This window comes from Lycium ferocissimum, chromosome 3, assembly GCF_029784015.1.
Source record: "Lycium ferocissimum isolate CSIRO_LF1 chromosome 3, AGI_CSIRO_Lferr_CH_V1, whole genome shotgun sequence".
Taxonomy (NCBI): Eukaryota; Viridiplantae; Streptophyta; class Magnoliopsida; order Solanales; family Solanaceae; genus Lycium; species Lycium ferocissimum.
In genome coordinates, this window is record NC_081344.1 from 6,153,411 (window position 1) to 6,168,170 (window position 14,760).

General features: G+C 36.4%; 1 protein-coding gene across 1 annotated transcript; it reads right to left on the reverse strand.

The window, feature by feature from the left end:
* Positions 1–1,451: 1,451 nt before the first annotated feature.
* On the reverse strand, positions 1,452–10,842 carry LOC132049460 (polyadenylation and cleavage factor homolog 4-like). Its single transcript, XM_059440272.1, has 7 exons — positions 10,190–10,842; positions 7,327–7,428; positions 6,772–7,026; positions 5,686–5,790; positions 5,198–5,602; positions 2,986–4,836; positions 1,452–2,125 (listed from the first exon to the last, which is right to left on the reverse strand). The coding sequence occupies exons 1-7, from the start codon at positions 10,514–10,516 to the stop codon at positions 2,111–2,113; spliced, it is 3,060 nt and encodes a 1,019-aa protein (XP_059296255.1). The 5' UTR covers positions 10,517–10,842; the 3' UTR covers positions 1,452–2,110.
* Positions 10,843–14,760: the final 3,918 nt, after the last annotated feature.

Consider the following 14,760-nt stretch of genomic DNA (forward strand, 5'->3'; position numbering starts at 1 on the left):
AGAGTGATTGCAATAACTTGAAATATGGTGATTTGAGATATTTCACTTGGAGACATATTTGTTGAAGTTTTAAACTGTCGTTCTTGATTTTTACTAATGTTTTCTAACTTCTCCAATAACACCCACTTGACTTAAACGCAATTTTCATATTTGAAATTCAAACCTCACTTCTTCAAGTTTGCAACAACGGTACTATTGAAAACGTCCTTAACTTGCTACGGACACAAAAATTTTGAAAACTGGCTGCATCTTAAATAACGTTGTGCAAATAGGCTTCAAGCTGGAATTACTTCATGTTAAGGTCTCGTATTTGGTTGCAACGGAAAAAAAAAAAAATTAAATCCATTCTGAACAAGCAAGAGTACACCAACATAAATAAATAGGCTATTTTCAAGTTCCAGCGGGGAATTTCTAGACCCACTTAATCTTCATATAGGAAATGCTTGTGAAATATTGAGGAAAAAAAAAACTTGTTTAATGAGCATTACAAGTAAAATACTACGTAATGTTTTTCGGTCATAGATTTTCGACTTTCTTTCTAAATAAAATTTATGTCCAAAATGCCGCTTTAACCTTTAAGAAGTATTCTTTTCTAACCTCACTTGTTTTCTACTATAACCAATTATCGTCCAAAAATCCTTCTTCTGTCCCAATTTATGTGTCGCCAGCCATTCGAATTTTGAGAGTTAATTTTTTAAATTTTGATCGTGAATTCGAACATGACATCTATAAATTTTTGAAATAAAATTTATGTACTCCCCCGTTTCAATTTATGTGAATCTTTTCGGAGTACGAGGGTCAAACTTTATAACTTTACCAGTAAATTTTGATATAGATTTTTTAAGTTTGTAAATAAGATGTACTATATTTAGAAACTACATAAAAAAAACTATAAGTCATGATAATTTATAATTTAAAAAAAATATAAGAAAAACGTGTTCAAAGAACCACATTGTAGACTCCCCAAATAGTAATAGGTTCACATAAATTGAAACACAAGGAGTATTTAAAACTGCATATAAAATATCATACATCACAATAATTGACAATTCAGAATATTTCATGGCATATGAAAAATAGCGATCAAAGAAAAACTTGTTTCGGTGCCACATGTAAATTGCAATCAACAGCTTTCTAGCTTCGCAAATACTAAAACCAACTCAGTAGCAGCAAAGCTAAGCATTTGTAAATTGTGCTTTGATTTTTTTACAGAATGACTGGACAATTTTCTATTAACTTTTCGATGCTTATGGACAGATGTTATATTTTTTGGACGTTCGTATTACCTTTTAGAACATCGCTCTGCAACATTGATAAACTCCCAGTCAGAACAAGAGCAAGTTAAATAACAGCAAAATGATAGATTTAGCATTATATAATAAGAATTCACAATTGGATATCAGTCAACTACAACTCAATTGCAACTTATTGGAGTTGGCTATATGAATAGCTTCAAACAATAACTTACAATGGGAGTACATCCCAAATGAAATTAAACCATCATTTCACACCCGAAAGACACAGAATACACCATCTAAAAAAAGCAACAATTGCACTGATAATCAAATAGCAGCGGAACTTTCCAACATAGAGAATTCCAACTATTTTGCAATATGTGATGCTTTACTTAAACCTAAACCCATAGCTCGTGGAGAGAAGGTGATACAGTAACTTGCTTAGGGCATACTCTGATGTTGCAGTTCGAACGGAAATGCAGCTCAATGATTTTGGTTCAATAGCAACATTTGGTGAAATGGAGGCGCTAGGCAGAGGCGAAGCCACAATTTCAGCTTTATGGGTTCTGAATTTTAGAACGATGACATCAAGTACATTACTAGGTTCTAAAATTTAATCTGTATTTTTAATACAAATACACTGTTTGAGCAAAAGTTATTCAGTTCGGTTAGACCGTATCTGGGCTTCTACCTCCGTCCATGTTGCTCAGGAAAAGCCAAAAGCTATAAGATTTTCATCTCATTATCATTTGAAGGAAAAGCCTAGAAGAGGCTTAACAAAGAAGATGCATAAGCAGTACAAGTAAATTGTACTGAACCTGGATACCTTGAATTGACATACCCCTGCAATTCCTTTTTCTCCAAATCAATAAAACTCAGGCTTCCAATTCCTGCGAATCAAAACAGTGGTATCAAATATAAGTCAAAGAATGACTACTAAGCCAATCAAGCAAGGAAGCAAGCACTGTACTCGTGCAAAGTAAACTACTGAGGTACAATATCAACTATGATAGCATGCATAATAAAGCAAATGGGCAAGTCCTAGGCAAAATGACAGGAATTATTGGTACTTCCTCTTCTTTATGTCAGTCCACTAGATTTCAGTGTTCAACTAGATTTCAGTGTTCAACTTAGACCACATAAGTTATCTATTTAGAGAACTCAACCAATATCTTAACCAATAAGCACCGAGAACTGAATCAGACGATAAAAACGAAGAGACTTGAAGGGAGCTAACCATTTGAAAGCTACCTCTATTCAGACACTTAGAGAATCATATTCAAATATAAGCAGAGTTAAATAGAGATTATCAACATCATCCATCGTTACCTACATATATCCTAATAGAAACAGATATGCTGTACATTTAACTGTACCTGAGGCATGCTTACATGAAAAATCTGTCTCCGTTCAATAGCATCTAATGCAACAACTCAGCCATCTAACACAAGCTTATTTATGACGAATACAAAGTACATCGAACACCAAAAAGGACACAATAAATCCAACACAAACTATATGACACCGCTTTCACTGAGTGGAATCAACACAACAACCATCCCCATTTGTTTATAGTTCATACACAGTACAATCAAGCACAAAAATATTTTACTTAATGGTTAATACAACACAAACTAAATCAGAGTGGTCACTAGGAGGTGAATCAACACAACCATCCGACATTTATTTTATAGATCAGACATGTCAAAGAAAAACCTTATGGTTGCCATTGAGGGCTGGAACCACGTACCAGTTTTATATCATCCCTAAGCTTCAAATTCTGAGAACTTTCTGATATACAGTTCTTGTGGACTATAGGATTCTGAATACCGCTTTTATTCGATGACTTATTCATGTAGACAGCTCCTTTGAACATCCACTTGTCACTCTCTTCATCATAAGAATCTTCAAAAAACTGACCACACAAGAAACATATACACTGACCTTCATCAGCCGGAACCATCACCTCAGTGCATTCTGACAGTTTGCTAGAACCTCCAATTGGTCCTGCTAACATACCACAGTGTGGGAGGCTACCGGTTCCAGTAATCCATTCCACAGAATTTAAATACCATTTCCTTTCATTATGCAACAGTTTCCCATCTGGATTCCTCAACGCATGCCATTCCAAGTGTCTATCAAGTCGGACTCGGAGCTTTAGTCGAAGACCACATATGCCACATTGATGTGGAACGTCATCATGAAGTCCGCTGATGACACCAGGATTTGACTCCCGAATTACACCTGGTTTAAATGCAACTTCTCTCGATTCTGTGGTGGACTGAGGTAAGGCATCAGGGATTTTAGCAGCAGGTTTAGAGAGAGAGAGCTCATCGTTTAGAGTTGAGAAAGTGGGTGAGGAAACTGAAGCAGATACACCGGGAGTTGAACTGATGCTTGCAGGTGGAGGACTCTGGAACCGAGTTTCTGGAGGTGTCTGCGGAGGAGTTGAAGTTGGAGACTCCTCCTTTGATGCAGATATCAACCCCTTTGCCACCAATGAACTCAAAAGATTTGCAACAGGATTAGAAGCAGCATTTAGTACATTTGGAGCCTGCAATGATGCACCACCTACCAGAGTTGGAGCAGGACCAGGTGGCAGTTGTGGTCGTTCTCCATTTCTCTGGGAATAATTTGGGGGATTTGAAGCATTTCTGTCCGATTGTGGAGATGGGGCAGCGGCTTGGGATGACACAGGCCCCTTATCATGAGAATTCAGTGGCGTGCCGACACTAGATCTATTACCAAGTACTCCACTGTTCATAACAGCAGCCAACAAGCTGCTCATACTCGTTTGTCCTGAGGATTCAGAACCAGGAAGAATGGAAGGCACATTGCCAGAAGGATCAGCAAAACCAGAAGGCTGAGTAACTATTGATTTCTGGGTGAGACTGGAAGATTCAGACTCGGGGCTTTCTTGCTGGATTTTCTTAGGAAGGGGAACATAATGGCCTTCTTGAAGAGATGAAATCAAGGAAGATGGATTATATCTTGGAGTCTGTGTTATCTGTGAACTAACCAACCGAGCACTCTGAGATGTCATTGGCAGAGAGTCCTGGAAGACTTGGTTACGGGGATCTAGATTTGACCTTCTTAAAGATTGAGACATTCTTGGACCTGCATGAGATTCAGTCTGCATCTGATACTCTCTAGTGAGACTGTTAACTACTTGATCAACATTGCTAGTTGAGACTGATGGAGATGGAGGAAGCTCACGCTTCGGTGGCTCTAACGATGGAGGGGCAGCTACCTGAGTTTCTCGTGGTTGCATTATGGGTCCCCTGGATCCATTTGCTGTCTTTGCTATCCCAAAACTTGGTGTCCCCACATAACTTGAACCTTTCTGTGACTGGAAAGATTTCCCAACTATGGAGTTTGTAGCTGTTGACAACCCACTGAAAGAGGTTAGATAACCTCTTGGATAATCTGGAGTACTTCGAACAGAAACCGAATGTCTAGCTCCATCTGACCACATCGATGACATTTGATTCCCGGAAGATGCTTTCCCTTTGTCTTCTCTCGAAAGAGAGTCAGCCGAGGCTTCACTGTCAGCCTTTAACCCAGATATGCTTTGGGGTCTCGGATGTTGATTATCTAAGCTCTGCATATTCATGCAACTAACAAGATAAATTGCCTAAACTAGCATAGAGAGGCTGTCAAAATTGACAACTAGTAGTCTTATTCAAAATTGAAGCTCATTTCTTGGGGATGAGAAGTAGTTAGCTGGCATAATGCGAAAATTACACAAGTGAACATTTTGAATTGGAAGTAAAACAAGTAGGTTAGATATTGCTGAAAATTTTTGAGGATTTAATCAGCATTTTTTTCAATTTAGAAGGGATATTCTATCCAGAACAAAATCTACAAGGTAGATGCACTGTACACGAAGAACAAATGGGTTGCTTTCTTTTTCTTTTGGGAGGGAGGGTGAGGGGCAGAGTCAAGTAAACATTTACACTTACAGATTTATATGAATCTTCAGATGCCCGTTGATCTTTACCTGCACTATTGACATCATCCCACATATACTCCTCTTCATCAGAACTCTGCCAGCTCCGATCCATCAAAGTACTACTTTGATTGGCAAAGGAGTGTTTCAGTTGTGGATATGCATCAGAGTTTGCAGTATCCTGGGATAGACTTTGGAATCCATGTTTAAGGTCCAAGCCATTTCTTTGACTTAATATTTTACCATTCGCAGAATTGTACCAAGATTTATCAAATCCCTCTTCCTTAAACTTTTCACCTGTTATTCTTAATCCAAGGCCAGGACCCCTTGACAAATCAGAACCATAATCAGGATCTCCATATGCTGCACCTATAGTTTTCTCGCGAATTCGCTCATTCAACTCCCCTTTCTGAACGCACTGCATATATTGCAATATCAACTGGCTTAGACCCATAGAAAAAGCATGCATTCGTATGTTAAAAACACATATACACCACACACCTTAGTAGAAATATCAACCCAAGATCTTCCAGAACCTACACTGGCTGCTCCTCTCTCTGGTTTCTGTACGTCTCCTGGAGTGATGTCATCAGCTGATACTTTTGCCTTAATCATAATAAACCACAATAATAAGGTCAAGTGAACAGGAGAGATATGCTTAAGAAAACCCTCAGAGCATCATATTATAAACATGCCAAAGCATTGATACTGCTTGCTTGAACCAGTTGACATAACAGGTTGGCAAAACATCATTACAATGGTACACCCATCAACGAGGAATCCAGTATTGAGACCACAAGTTTTTACCATCTAGACTCTGCTACACAAACAGTCAACAGTTCACTTACTAACAATTCAACCCCAACTCAAGATAAAATTAGAACTACAGGAACTATCATAATGCTCCACGAACATAAAGGCGTAGAATCCCCATCAAGTATAAGCCTATTAAACAGCTCAGCAAGGACTTGGAGGCTCCTTGCTTTGTTTTGAGAAAGTTATTAAGAACCAGTTCATGGAGAACTTTTCCAGAAGCAGTTCTTGAAAAATTATGTGCTGTTTGGAGTGAGTTTTTGGAAAATTATTTTTGAAAGTTATGCAAGTTGGATTAGATGTTTTTGAAGAACACTGACCTAAAACCAGACTCATTGTTTTGTTAAGTACTAAAAAAACGCTTACTAATTATATATCCACTATATAATCAGTTAACAATTTCCTTCCCTAAAGAATGAAGTGGGTATTGCTCATTCTATAGGAATATAAAGAATGGACAGAGGAAAAATACAAGCAACAATTTCAAATTTTGAAATGAATAGCACAAGAGCAAGTAATCATCTTCAGAGAAGCATACAACTGTGACCAAAGACCTCTAAATGAAAAAATAGAGGGTAAAATGACAACAAAAGAAGCTGAGGGGTAAAGTGGAATTTTGTTGAATCTGTAAAATATTTTCATCTCTGAATAACTTTTTTGCTTGATTTCAGAAAACAAAGTCTTTTTCCGGATAAGTGTTTCAAAAACAAAATTTGATTGTAAAAATAAACAGCATTTGCAAACTTTTTCAAACCAAGCATAGAAAACACTAACTCTGCTTGGTTGCTGTAGGCACTGCCTTGCCTCCAAATACTTGGGATTTACATGAATGCTATTTGCAGTCTGTTGAGCCTTTGAATCATCTCTACGCATTCCTGATGAAGAGCCATTGATGCCAGTTGCAAATCCAAGCTCCTTCTCAATCAGTTGAAGTTGCTGAGGAGGGAATACTTTTCTCCAGGTTACAAAAAGACGATGCATCCCAGAGTGTATCGAAGGTTCAACCTGTCTATAAGTCTTGCAGAAAACCTGAAAACGTAAAAAGAAAACCAAAAACTTAACAGCCTGTTATGCACCAATTAGCATGCTTTCCAAACTACAGGTATCTACTTCTATAAGAGATGAGGATGACAGAATGGGTTTTCACCATGTTCAACATCTTCATCCAATCAGATGTGTGTTACATCATGGGGAAATGTCAAAAACCAGAAAGCAGACAATAATATGCAACAAAGTCTTTCTCACGAAAAGAGGCAAGACATGAGAAACTACAAATTTGAGAGAGAAAAAACAGTATCTTAATGAACTACGTATAGATCCAATTCTGACCTCAGGAAGCCTGGCAGCAAAATGCTTGATATAATCCCTCCCAATGTTCTTCACAATACTGTCCAAAAGATAGAGAGATGGCAGCTTTTGCTCACTAGGAATCTGTAATGATGTTCGGGGTAGATAAACATGAGCTTGCCATAGCCACTGAAGTTGATACAGAGTAAAAGCAGAGGGAGAGCGCATGAAAGCAAATTCTCTAAATGATGATGACAAAAAACAAACAGCAAGATAAACAGCAAAATCAGTCAAAGAAGTGCAGAGAAGACTGTCATGCCCCTTTCCAATGTGAAGTCCCACAGGTCAGTCTAAAAATGATGGATGCGAAGGAGTCACTGGACACTCATACATTTTGTATAATCAGCATACAGAAACTGAGCAGTAACCTGGCTGAAGAATTACACTATTTGAAACATTAAACTGTCCACAGGTAGCAAGATACAACTTCTAATATTCAGAAAGACGGACCCTATATGAATCGAGACTTCCTCGTGTTAACATGGGAAACAACTGAATCCACTACTACGACAACCAGAAGAACAACAACTAAGCCTCGACCCCGAACTAACTAAATCTGCATTTTAAACTAGTTTTGCCTGCATCGTCCTTTATTTTCCCAATTCAATTTAATATCACAAGGAGAATAACCATCCTTAGATTAACAAATCCAAGACTTTTGATGAGAGGTAGAGCAAGATATCTGTCTATTGAAACCTGTCATGAAGTAGCTTCTTTCAGACTTTTTTTTTTTTTTTTTTTTTTTTTTTTGTGGACCATAAATAGGACATTGGAAATAAAGATGAGAGAATCCTATTTTTATGCTAAGTTAGGAACTTGAGACACCACCCAGAGAGTGGACAAAGACTCTTCAAGACCACATCAACTCTTGCTAAAAGAGTTATGGGGAAAACAAGATCAGATTCTGATAGGGGGCTGAGTGTACCTTAGATCTTATCCTTCTAATCCAGGCGAAGAGGGAATTAAAAAATTAGCAATAGTCCAGTAACCCGTGAACAATGATGAGTTGGGGGTATTTATCTAGGTAGGTATTTATCTAGGTCATGAGCCATATCAGAAAAACAAAAAAGCATCACGAGATAGCATGATTTGAGAATGTAACAGAAATAATGACCCTCTTTGTTGAGATGTTTAGCAGGTTAGGAAACTCTAAGGTTTGCTGTATTCGGTGAAAAGACACGCAAAACTTTGCCCCAAGTGAAACTAAGGCTCTGAGATCTCAATAAAACATGTACTCAAAGAAGATTTTCAGCAGCGAGACATTGATTTGAAAGATTTTATGATTATCATATGATATTGTCCCGACAAAATTCCTTCGTCTCAGTTTGGTATCACGAGAAATTCTCAGAATCAGTGGTATCACCAGAATTTCTTGAAGGTGATCATAAGGTCTAAGAAGTACAACTCCAACATAAGTCAATTTGATGTGAAAGATTTACTAACATGTACCATAAGAATGCCTAGTTACTCTTTAAAACCCAAAGAACCAAGATGAACATAGAAGTATTAACTTCTTTCAAAGATAAATGGGCCGAGAAAATTGCACAATTGAGAAAAGCAAAATTATTGAGACAATATGCCTTTACCGTGGAGAACACTTCAGTACTTTTTTGAAGAACAACAAAAGAAAAGGAATATATCCGCATACATCCTTCATACAGGTTAAGCGTGTAAAACCGACCGCAATGATGCTCTACATAGCTGAACTGTTTAATAGACATATTTCCAAACAAATTCAATTACTAGATAAGTAATAAGAACTGATTCACGATTATGCGACTGGAGTATCCCTTTCACTGTTCAAAGTATAGCAAGAACGAACATTGCCCTTCTCTTTTCCTTTTTTTGATAACTGTGGTTCTCCGGGCCAGCTTGCACGTACCCACTAATTCCACGGGGTACTTGTTACCTCTCACCAGCACACATAACGGGTGCTTGAAAGAAATCACCTAGTGTTCTTGCCTCAACTGGGATTTGACTGGATGCTGCCCTTTCAAGATCTAAAAAGATTAATAGAGTTGAAAGGGCCTTGAGTTGTCTAAATACCAAACTCTGATGAATGCATATGAGACAGCTTTTGAGCCAAGTCTGGACCAAAAACTCTAAAGTGGAACCACAAGCGCTTACACAATTGATCACAGAAAATAATCACAGTTCAAAAAAAAAAAAAAAAAAAAATCTTTGCTCATCACTCAACATTCGTAAACACAGCAAATAAATAGTGACTGACCACTGATCTCATAAGCATACCATCACAATCACCATACATTATAGTAAAAGACCAAATTGCTTTCAGTTTCCACAGCCAATCTTCTTTCACTGAAAGACATATTTGTTACAAACTGTATACTCTACTATTCACTATGCACTCATTTACAATATCGTGATTGACCACTGATCTCATAAGCATACCATCACAATCACCATACAGAATCAACCATATATTATAGTAAAAAACCAAATTGCTTCAACATCCAATTTTCTTTCACTAAACCACATATTTGTTACAAACTACACTTTACTTTCCCCTATGCACTCACATTTACAATGAGGCCGTCTACACTAATCTAAATAATGTATCATCATAACATCTATTAATACAATCAAAGAACACTAATTAAAGTCAATAAACATAGTAAAAGACCAAATTGCTTCCACAACCAATATCTTTCACTAAACCACATAATTGTTACAAATGCGCACCACTCACATTTACAATGGGGCCAGCTACACTAATCTAAATAATTTATCGACATACATCTATCTATCGATACAATCAAAGAACACTTAAACTAATTGAATTCAATTAACATTCACATAACAACACTTAAAACCATAATATCACCTCAAGTATGTTCCCGCAGATCACAGCAGCAATCGCCTTCGCATCGCGCAAATTCTCACCAGCAATAATAGTCAAGTTGGTAATAATCGGCTTCGAATTAATAGTCAGCTGAGCTAATGCTCTCTTGTATTCACTAATCAGTTCCTCATGTTGTTGTTGGTAAGGTCCACTGTTCTCAGAATCTCGCCAGCTGTCAATGGCCCGAAATCTCGGGCCAGTAGGGCCCGAATTCACGGCCCGAATAGGGTCTTCGGTTAATCTAGGCTTCTTTAAATTTGATTGTAAGTTTGATCTATCGAATGATCTACGAGAACTCTTCATTTCCATGTTGTATACAATTGGAAAACGATGAATTTTAGCTAACCCTAACCCTAATTGCAAATTATTTTACACGGATTACATCACAAATTGGGGAATTAAAAAACAGAAAATTAAACGTTACACTACTTTTTAATATCATGTAGGTATCAGAATTACAAGAAATTGGAATATTAAAATGAAGAAATTTGAGAGTTCTGAGCTGGATCGGCGATTTAGAAACTGAGCACCGGAGAGAATCGGGTCGGATCGGATCGGGTCGGGTGAGTGTTGAATGGAGGATATGTGGTGTGATTGATTTTTGGCAAGAGAAACAGTACTGATTTTATATACACGTGGGAAGAGCTCTGGTGTCCAAAATGAGAATTTGGCAAAACTTTGACCATTTGGACCGGTAATTAGCAAAAATAACCGAACTTACTATTAATAGTACAGTTATGTTCGATTTGATTATTTTTTTGGAACTGAAATCCGCACCCACTAACCTTCGTGTGCCAACTCAGTAACTTGTGCAATAACTTACAGAAGCTAGTGAGGGAATCCATCTCAGGTCTCCCGCGCGGGAAACCTGTCACCAAACCAACTCAACCATAATGAAGTGCAAAAGTTACTAAGGTAGGAATAGGATAAAGGTTTTCACTTTTCATAGCAAAACTAGAAATATTACAAGTTTGACGTTCCAATCCTAATTCCTAAAGCTTATAGAAAATGCAGAGACTGAATTTTCATAAAATTAGTAAATTCAATATCAAGTTAAATTTTAGTACCCAACTTACAAGTTACAATAACAACAACATATACAATGTAATCTTAGAAGTGGGTCTGAAGAGGGCAGGGGCGGAGCCACGTTAGCTCCAGGAGGTTCATCCGAACCTCTAGGGGATTCATCCGAACCCCCTCGGCGAAAAATTACAGTGTATTTTCAAAGTGAAATTTATTTTATTATGTATATATAGTAGATGTTGAATCCCCTGACTTTTTCGTGTATTTACTTTTTAGAATTTTTGAACCCCCTAGACGAAAATCCTGGTTCCGGCACTGGAAGAGGGTGGTATGTATGTAGCCTTACCCTAACTTGTGAAGGTAGAGAGATTATTTGCGCTAGACCCTCGGCTCAAGTAAAATTAGTACCCAGCTTAAAAATAGATAATACATGAAGTTTATTTTTAAGAAGATGTGTTCATTTAGTGTCACAACATAAGAAGAGGAATATAATGTATTTATGTAATCGGTCATGCAAAAATGAAGTATTTTAGAAGAAAATTATAAGCAAAGTAAAATAAAATTATATTAAATTATTTACAAGAACGATTACTATTTATCACGTTTGGATGTAAATGTGGTTATAAAGGCATAAATAGTATAGAGATATAAATTTTAATACTTATAAAATGTGGGTAGATAATTTCAGTTGTTACACCAGTAAACTAGTACATATTTTGTTTTAACATGCATGCATGTACCCAAGTACCCACGTACAACTGAATGACTTTTTACCTTTTTATCAAGCACTAGTACTAGTACTCTATGTACAATGAACAGATTGGAGGATTACTAGAGTGTATCCAAACCATAAACATGATATAACATCCAAAAAATTTAGGAACTTGAGATTTTTGCGTTATTTTTTTTTTTTATATAACACAGATATATATATTTGGTTTTTTTTTGTTATTTTAAAATTTGTTTTTATTGATACAAAGTTCAAGTACACTACGTGTGCCCAAAAGCTAGTTATTAACAAAAATACAAACATATATATTAGCACATAAACTATACTTAGGTGAAAATTAAACTCGAGACCTCTTGATTTCAACATCTTTATCCAATCAAATGAATCTTCACGTGGCCATCACTAATTAAAGTAGTTAAATTAACCCAAGCAAACAAACTTCTCCATCACAACTTTAGAGTTTCTTCTACTATTATTGATCTAAAATATCATGTTAACCTCTCAATTCAATCAAACATAACACAAAAGCAAACAACAGTGGACATAAGGCAGCCATTAGATAACCATGGAATTATTGGCCTCGTATGGCCTTTATATCAATACCACTTTAAATTCTGTCCCATAAATTAGTGGTCATCAGTGTTTTAAAAGGCAAGGGCGTAAGGCGGGGCGTTGTACATATGCCTCGATCAGGCGTAAGCCCCGAGGCATGGGGCGTAAGACCCATGGGTATTTAATTTTTAATATTTTATAAAATAATATAATTACAATAAATATTCTTAAATAGGTAAAATTACATTAAAAAATAAAAGAAATCCTCACAAAAAACTAATCAAAACAATCCATTAAATGCCACTTACAACTTGTATTTATATATAACATAATTTTACAAGTATAAACAATACAATGAAATAAAAGTTATTATGAAATGCAAATCAACTCTAACATCTTAACTTTCAAACAATGAAAAAATCACAATTTCTTAAAATAATATTACTATCATACAATTCTTTTTGTCTCCCTATAAGCGAATAATCAATAAACTTTATCAGTATTATAATTAAAACGTAACTCCTTCATAAATAAAAATAAAATTACTTTCAAATAGCAAAATAATAAAATGTGATAATTTTGATACATAGGATAAAAGACATTGACAAATGAAAATGTACAATTCGGTTATGTATTTTTAAAAGAAATATAAAGTGATATTCACCCTCACGATGTTCTCAAATAGTAAATAGGCAATACTTCGATTTGTTATTTGAGTTACACCCAATCTTCTTATTTTTATAGATGAAAAATTATTAAGTATCATCCATTTGTTAAAGAATTATAAGGGTCAACGATTTTAATTAAGGAATTTTACATATAAGTTATGTAAGAACTGTTAGGCGAGCCCCAAGCATTGAGCGTTAGGCGTGTTTAGAGCGTACAGTCGGGCGTTTAGGGCTTAAGCCTCACAGGAACTAAGCCTCGCATGTAAGCCCCGGAGCGTTTTGCCAGTGCCCCGCCCCGGAGTGAGTCCTGAAACTGCCTTTTAATTGGTGGTCATATTTGACTTTACAGGCAAAATTTAGAGAAGGTAAATTAAATAGTGGCCTAAAAAAGGGCCAATTATGCAAATATATCCCGAAAATATGGGATGGATATTGGATGGGTCATTTGCACTTTTGGCCTTATTTTGTGCTGCTCTTTAATATTTGCTCTTCAAGGGAACAACTCTTGCGCAGGACATAAATTTATATTTTTTGTATAATAATATTTTATAAATTATGCTTCGCTAGGCATAAGTTCGATTTAGATGGTAAAAAATTTAAAGATCAGCCCATTTGAAGGACAAAACTAACATTTTTATTCATGGATTGCCCTTCCGAGGCGCTGGTCTTTAATTTTTGTCTCTCATATTGTTGGTCTTTAATTTTTATCCTTCACTTAAAAAAGTGGCCTAAAATACTCCGATGTTCTAGATTGGAACCCCACTCGGTCAAAAAAAAAAAAAAAAAAAAAAAAAAAAAAAAAAAAAAAAAACTTTGCCTTAAGGCAGAGGTTTGTCTTTACCTTAAGGATTTTTTTTTTCCCCCTCTACTAGAGTTCTTTTTTTGATTGAGCCGGGTTTGAACCCAAAACCTCGAGGTATTTTAAGTGAAGCGCAAAAATTAAAGACCAGCAATTTGAGGGGCAAAAGACCACAGGCAATTCGCAGGAATGCCCTTATTTTGGGGTGGTGTTTAATTTTTGTCCCTCAAATTGGTTGTTTTTAATTTTTGCCCTTCGCCTAATACCAAGAGGTTTAGGGTTCGAACCTCGGCTCAATCAAAAAAGAGAAATTGACTAGGCAGAGCTTTATAGCAAACTTAGGCCTATTCGAAATTTAAAGTTAGGCTACTTGAGCGGCCTTTGCACGGGTAGGGTATTTCGCTGCCTTTGCAATCCAAGTTCTACACCGGCGATTTTTTTTTTAAATTTGTTATTGAGCAGAGCTTCGAACCCGAAACTTATGAGTTTTAGGCGAAAGGCAAAAATTAAAAATCAATAATTTTAGAGACAAAAATAAAAGACCAGTGCATTTGAGTGGTACTCCGCACAAAAAACCTGAAAGACGACCCCCGAATAAAGACAATCATTCAAATAGCCCCAAAACTAAAGACCAGCCCATTTGAAGGGAAACCGTGCAATTTCTTCATATTGGATTGTATATGTAGGTCCATCAGAAATTAGGTCAGTGAACATGGGCCTGGATTTGCTTTTATTCACTACCAGGCCCACAATTGAAACCAAGCAAATAACACGAACAAAA

What these genes read in the sequence shown, in the direction of transcription:
- LOC132049460 (XM_059440272.1), bottom strand. Translation starts at nt 10,516, where the DNA reads ATGGAAATGAAGAGTTCTCGTAGATCATTCGATAGATCAAACTTACAA. An exon ending in GCCTACAGCAACCAAGCAGA is followed by an intron (nt 5,791 to 6,771) that starts GTTAGTGTTTTC and finishes ATTATGATTAAG; the next exon opens with GCAAAAGTATCAGCTGATGA. An exon ending in GGGTTGATATTTCTACTAAG is followed by an intron (nt 5,603 to 5,685) that starts GTGTGTGGTGTA and finishes CAATATATGCAG; the next exon opens with TGCGTTCAGAAAGGGGAGTT.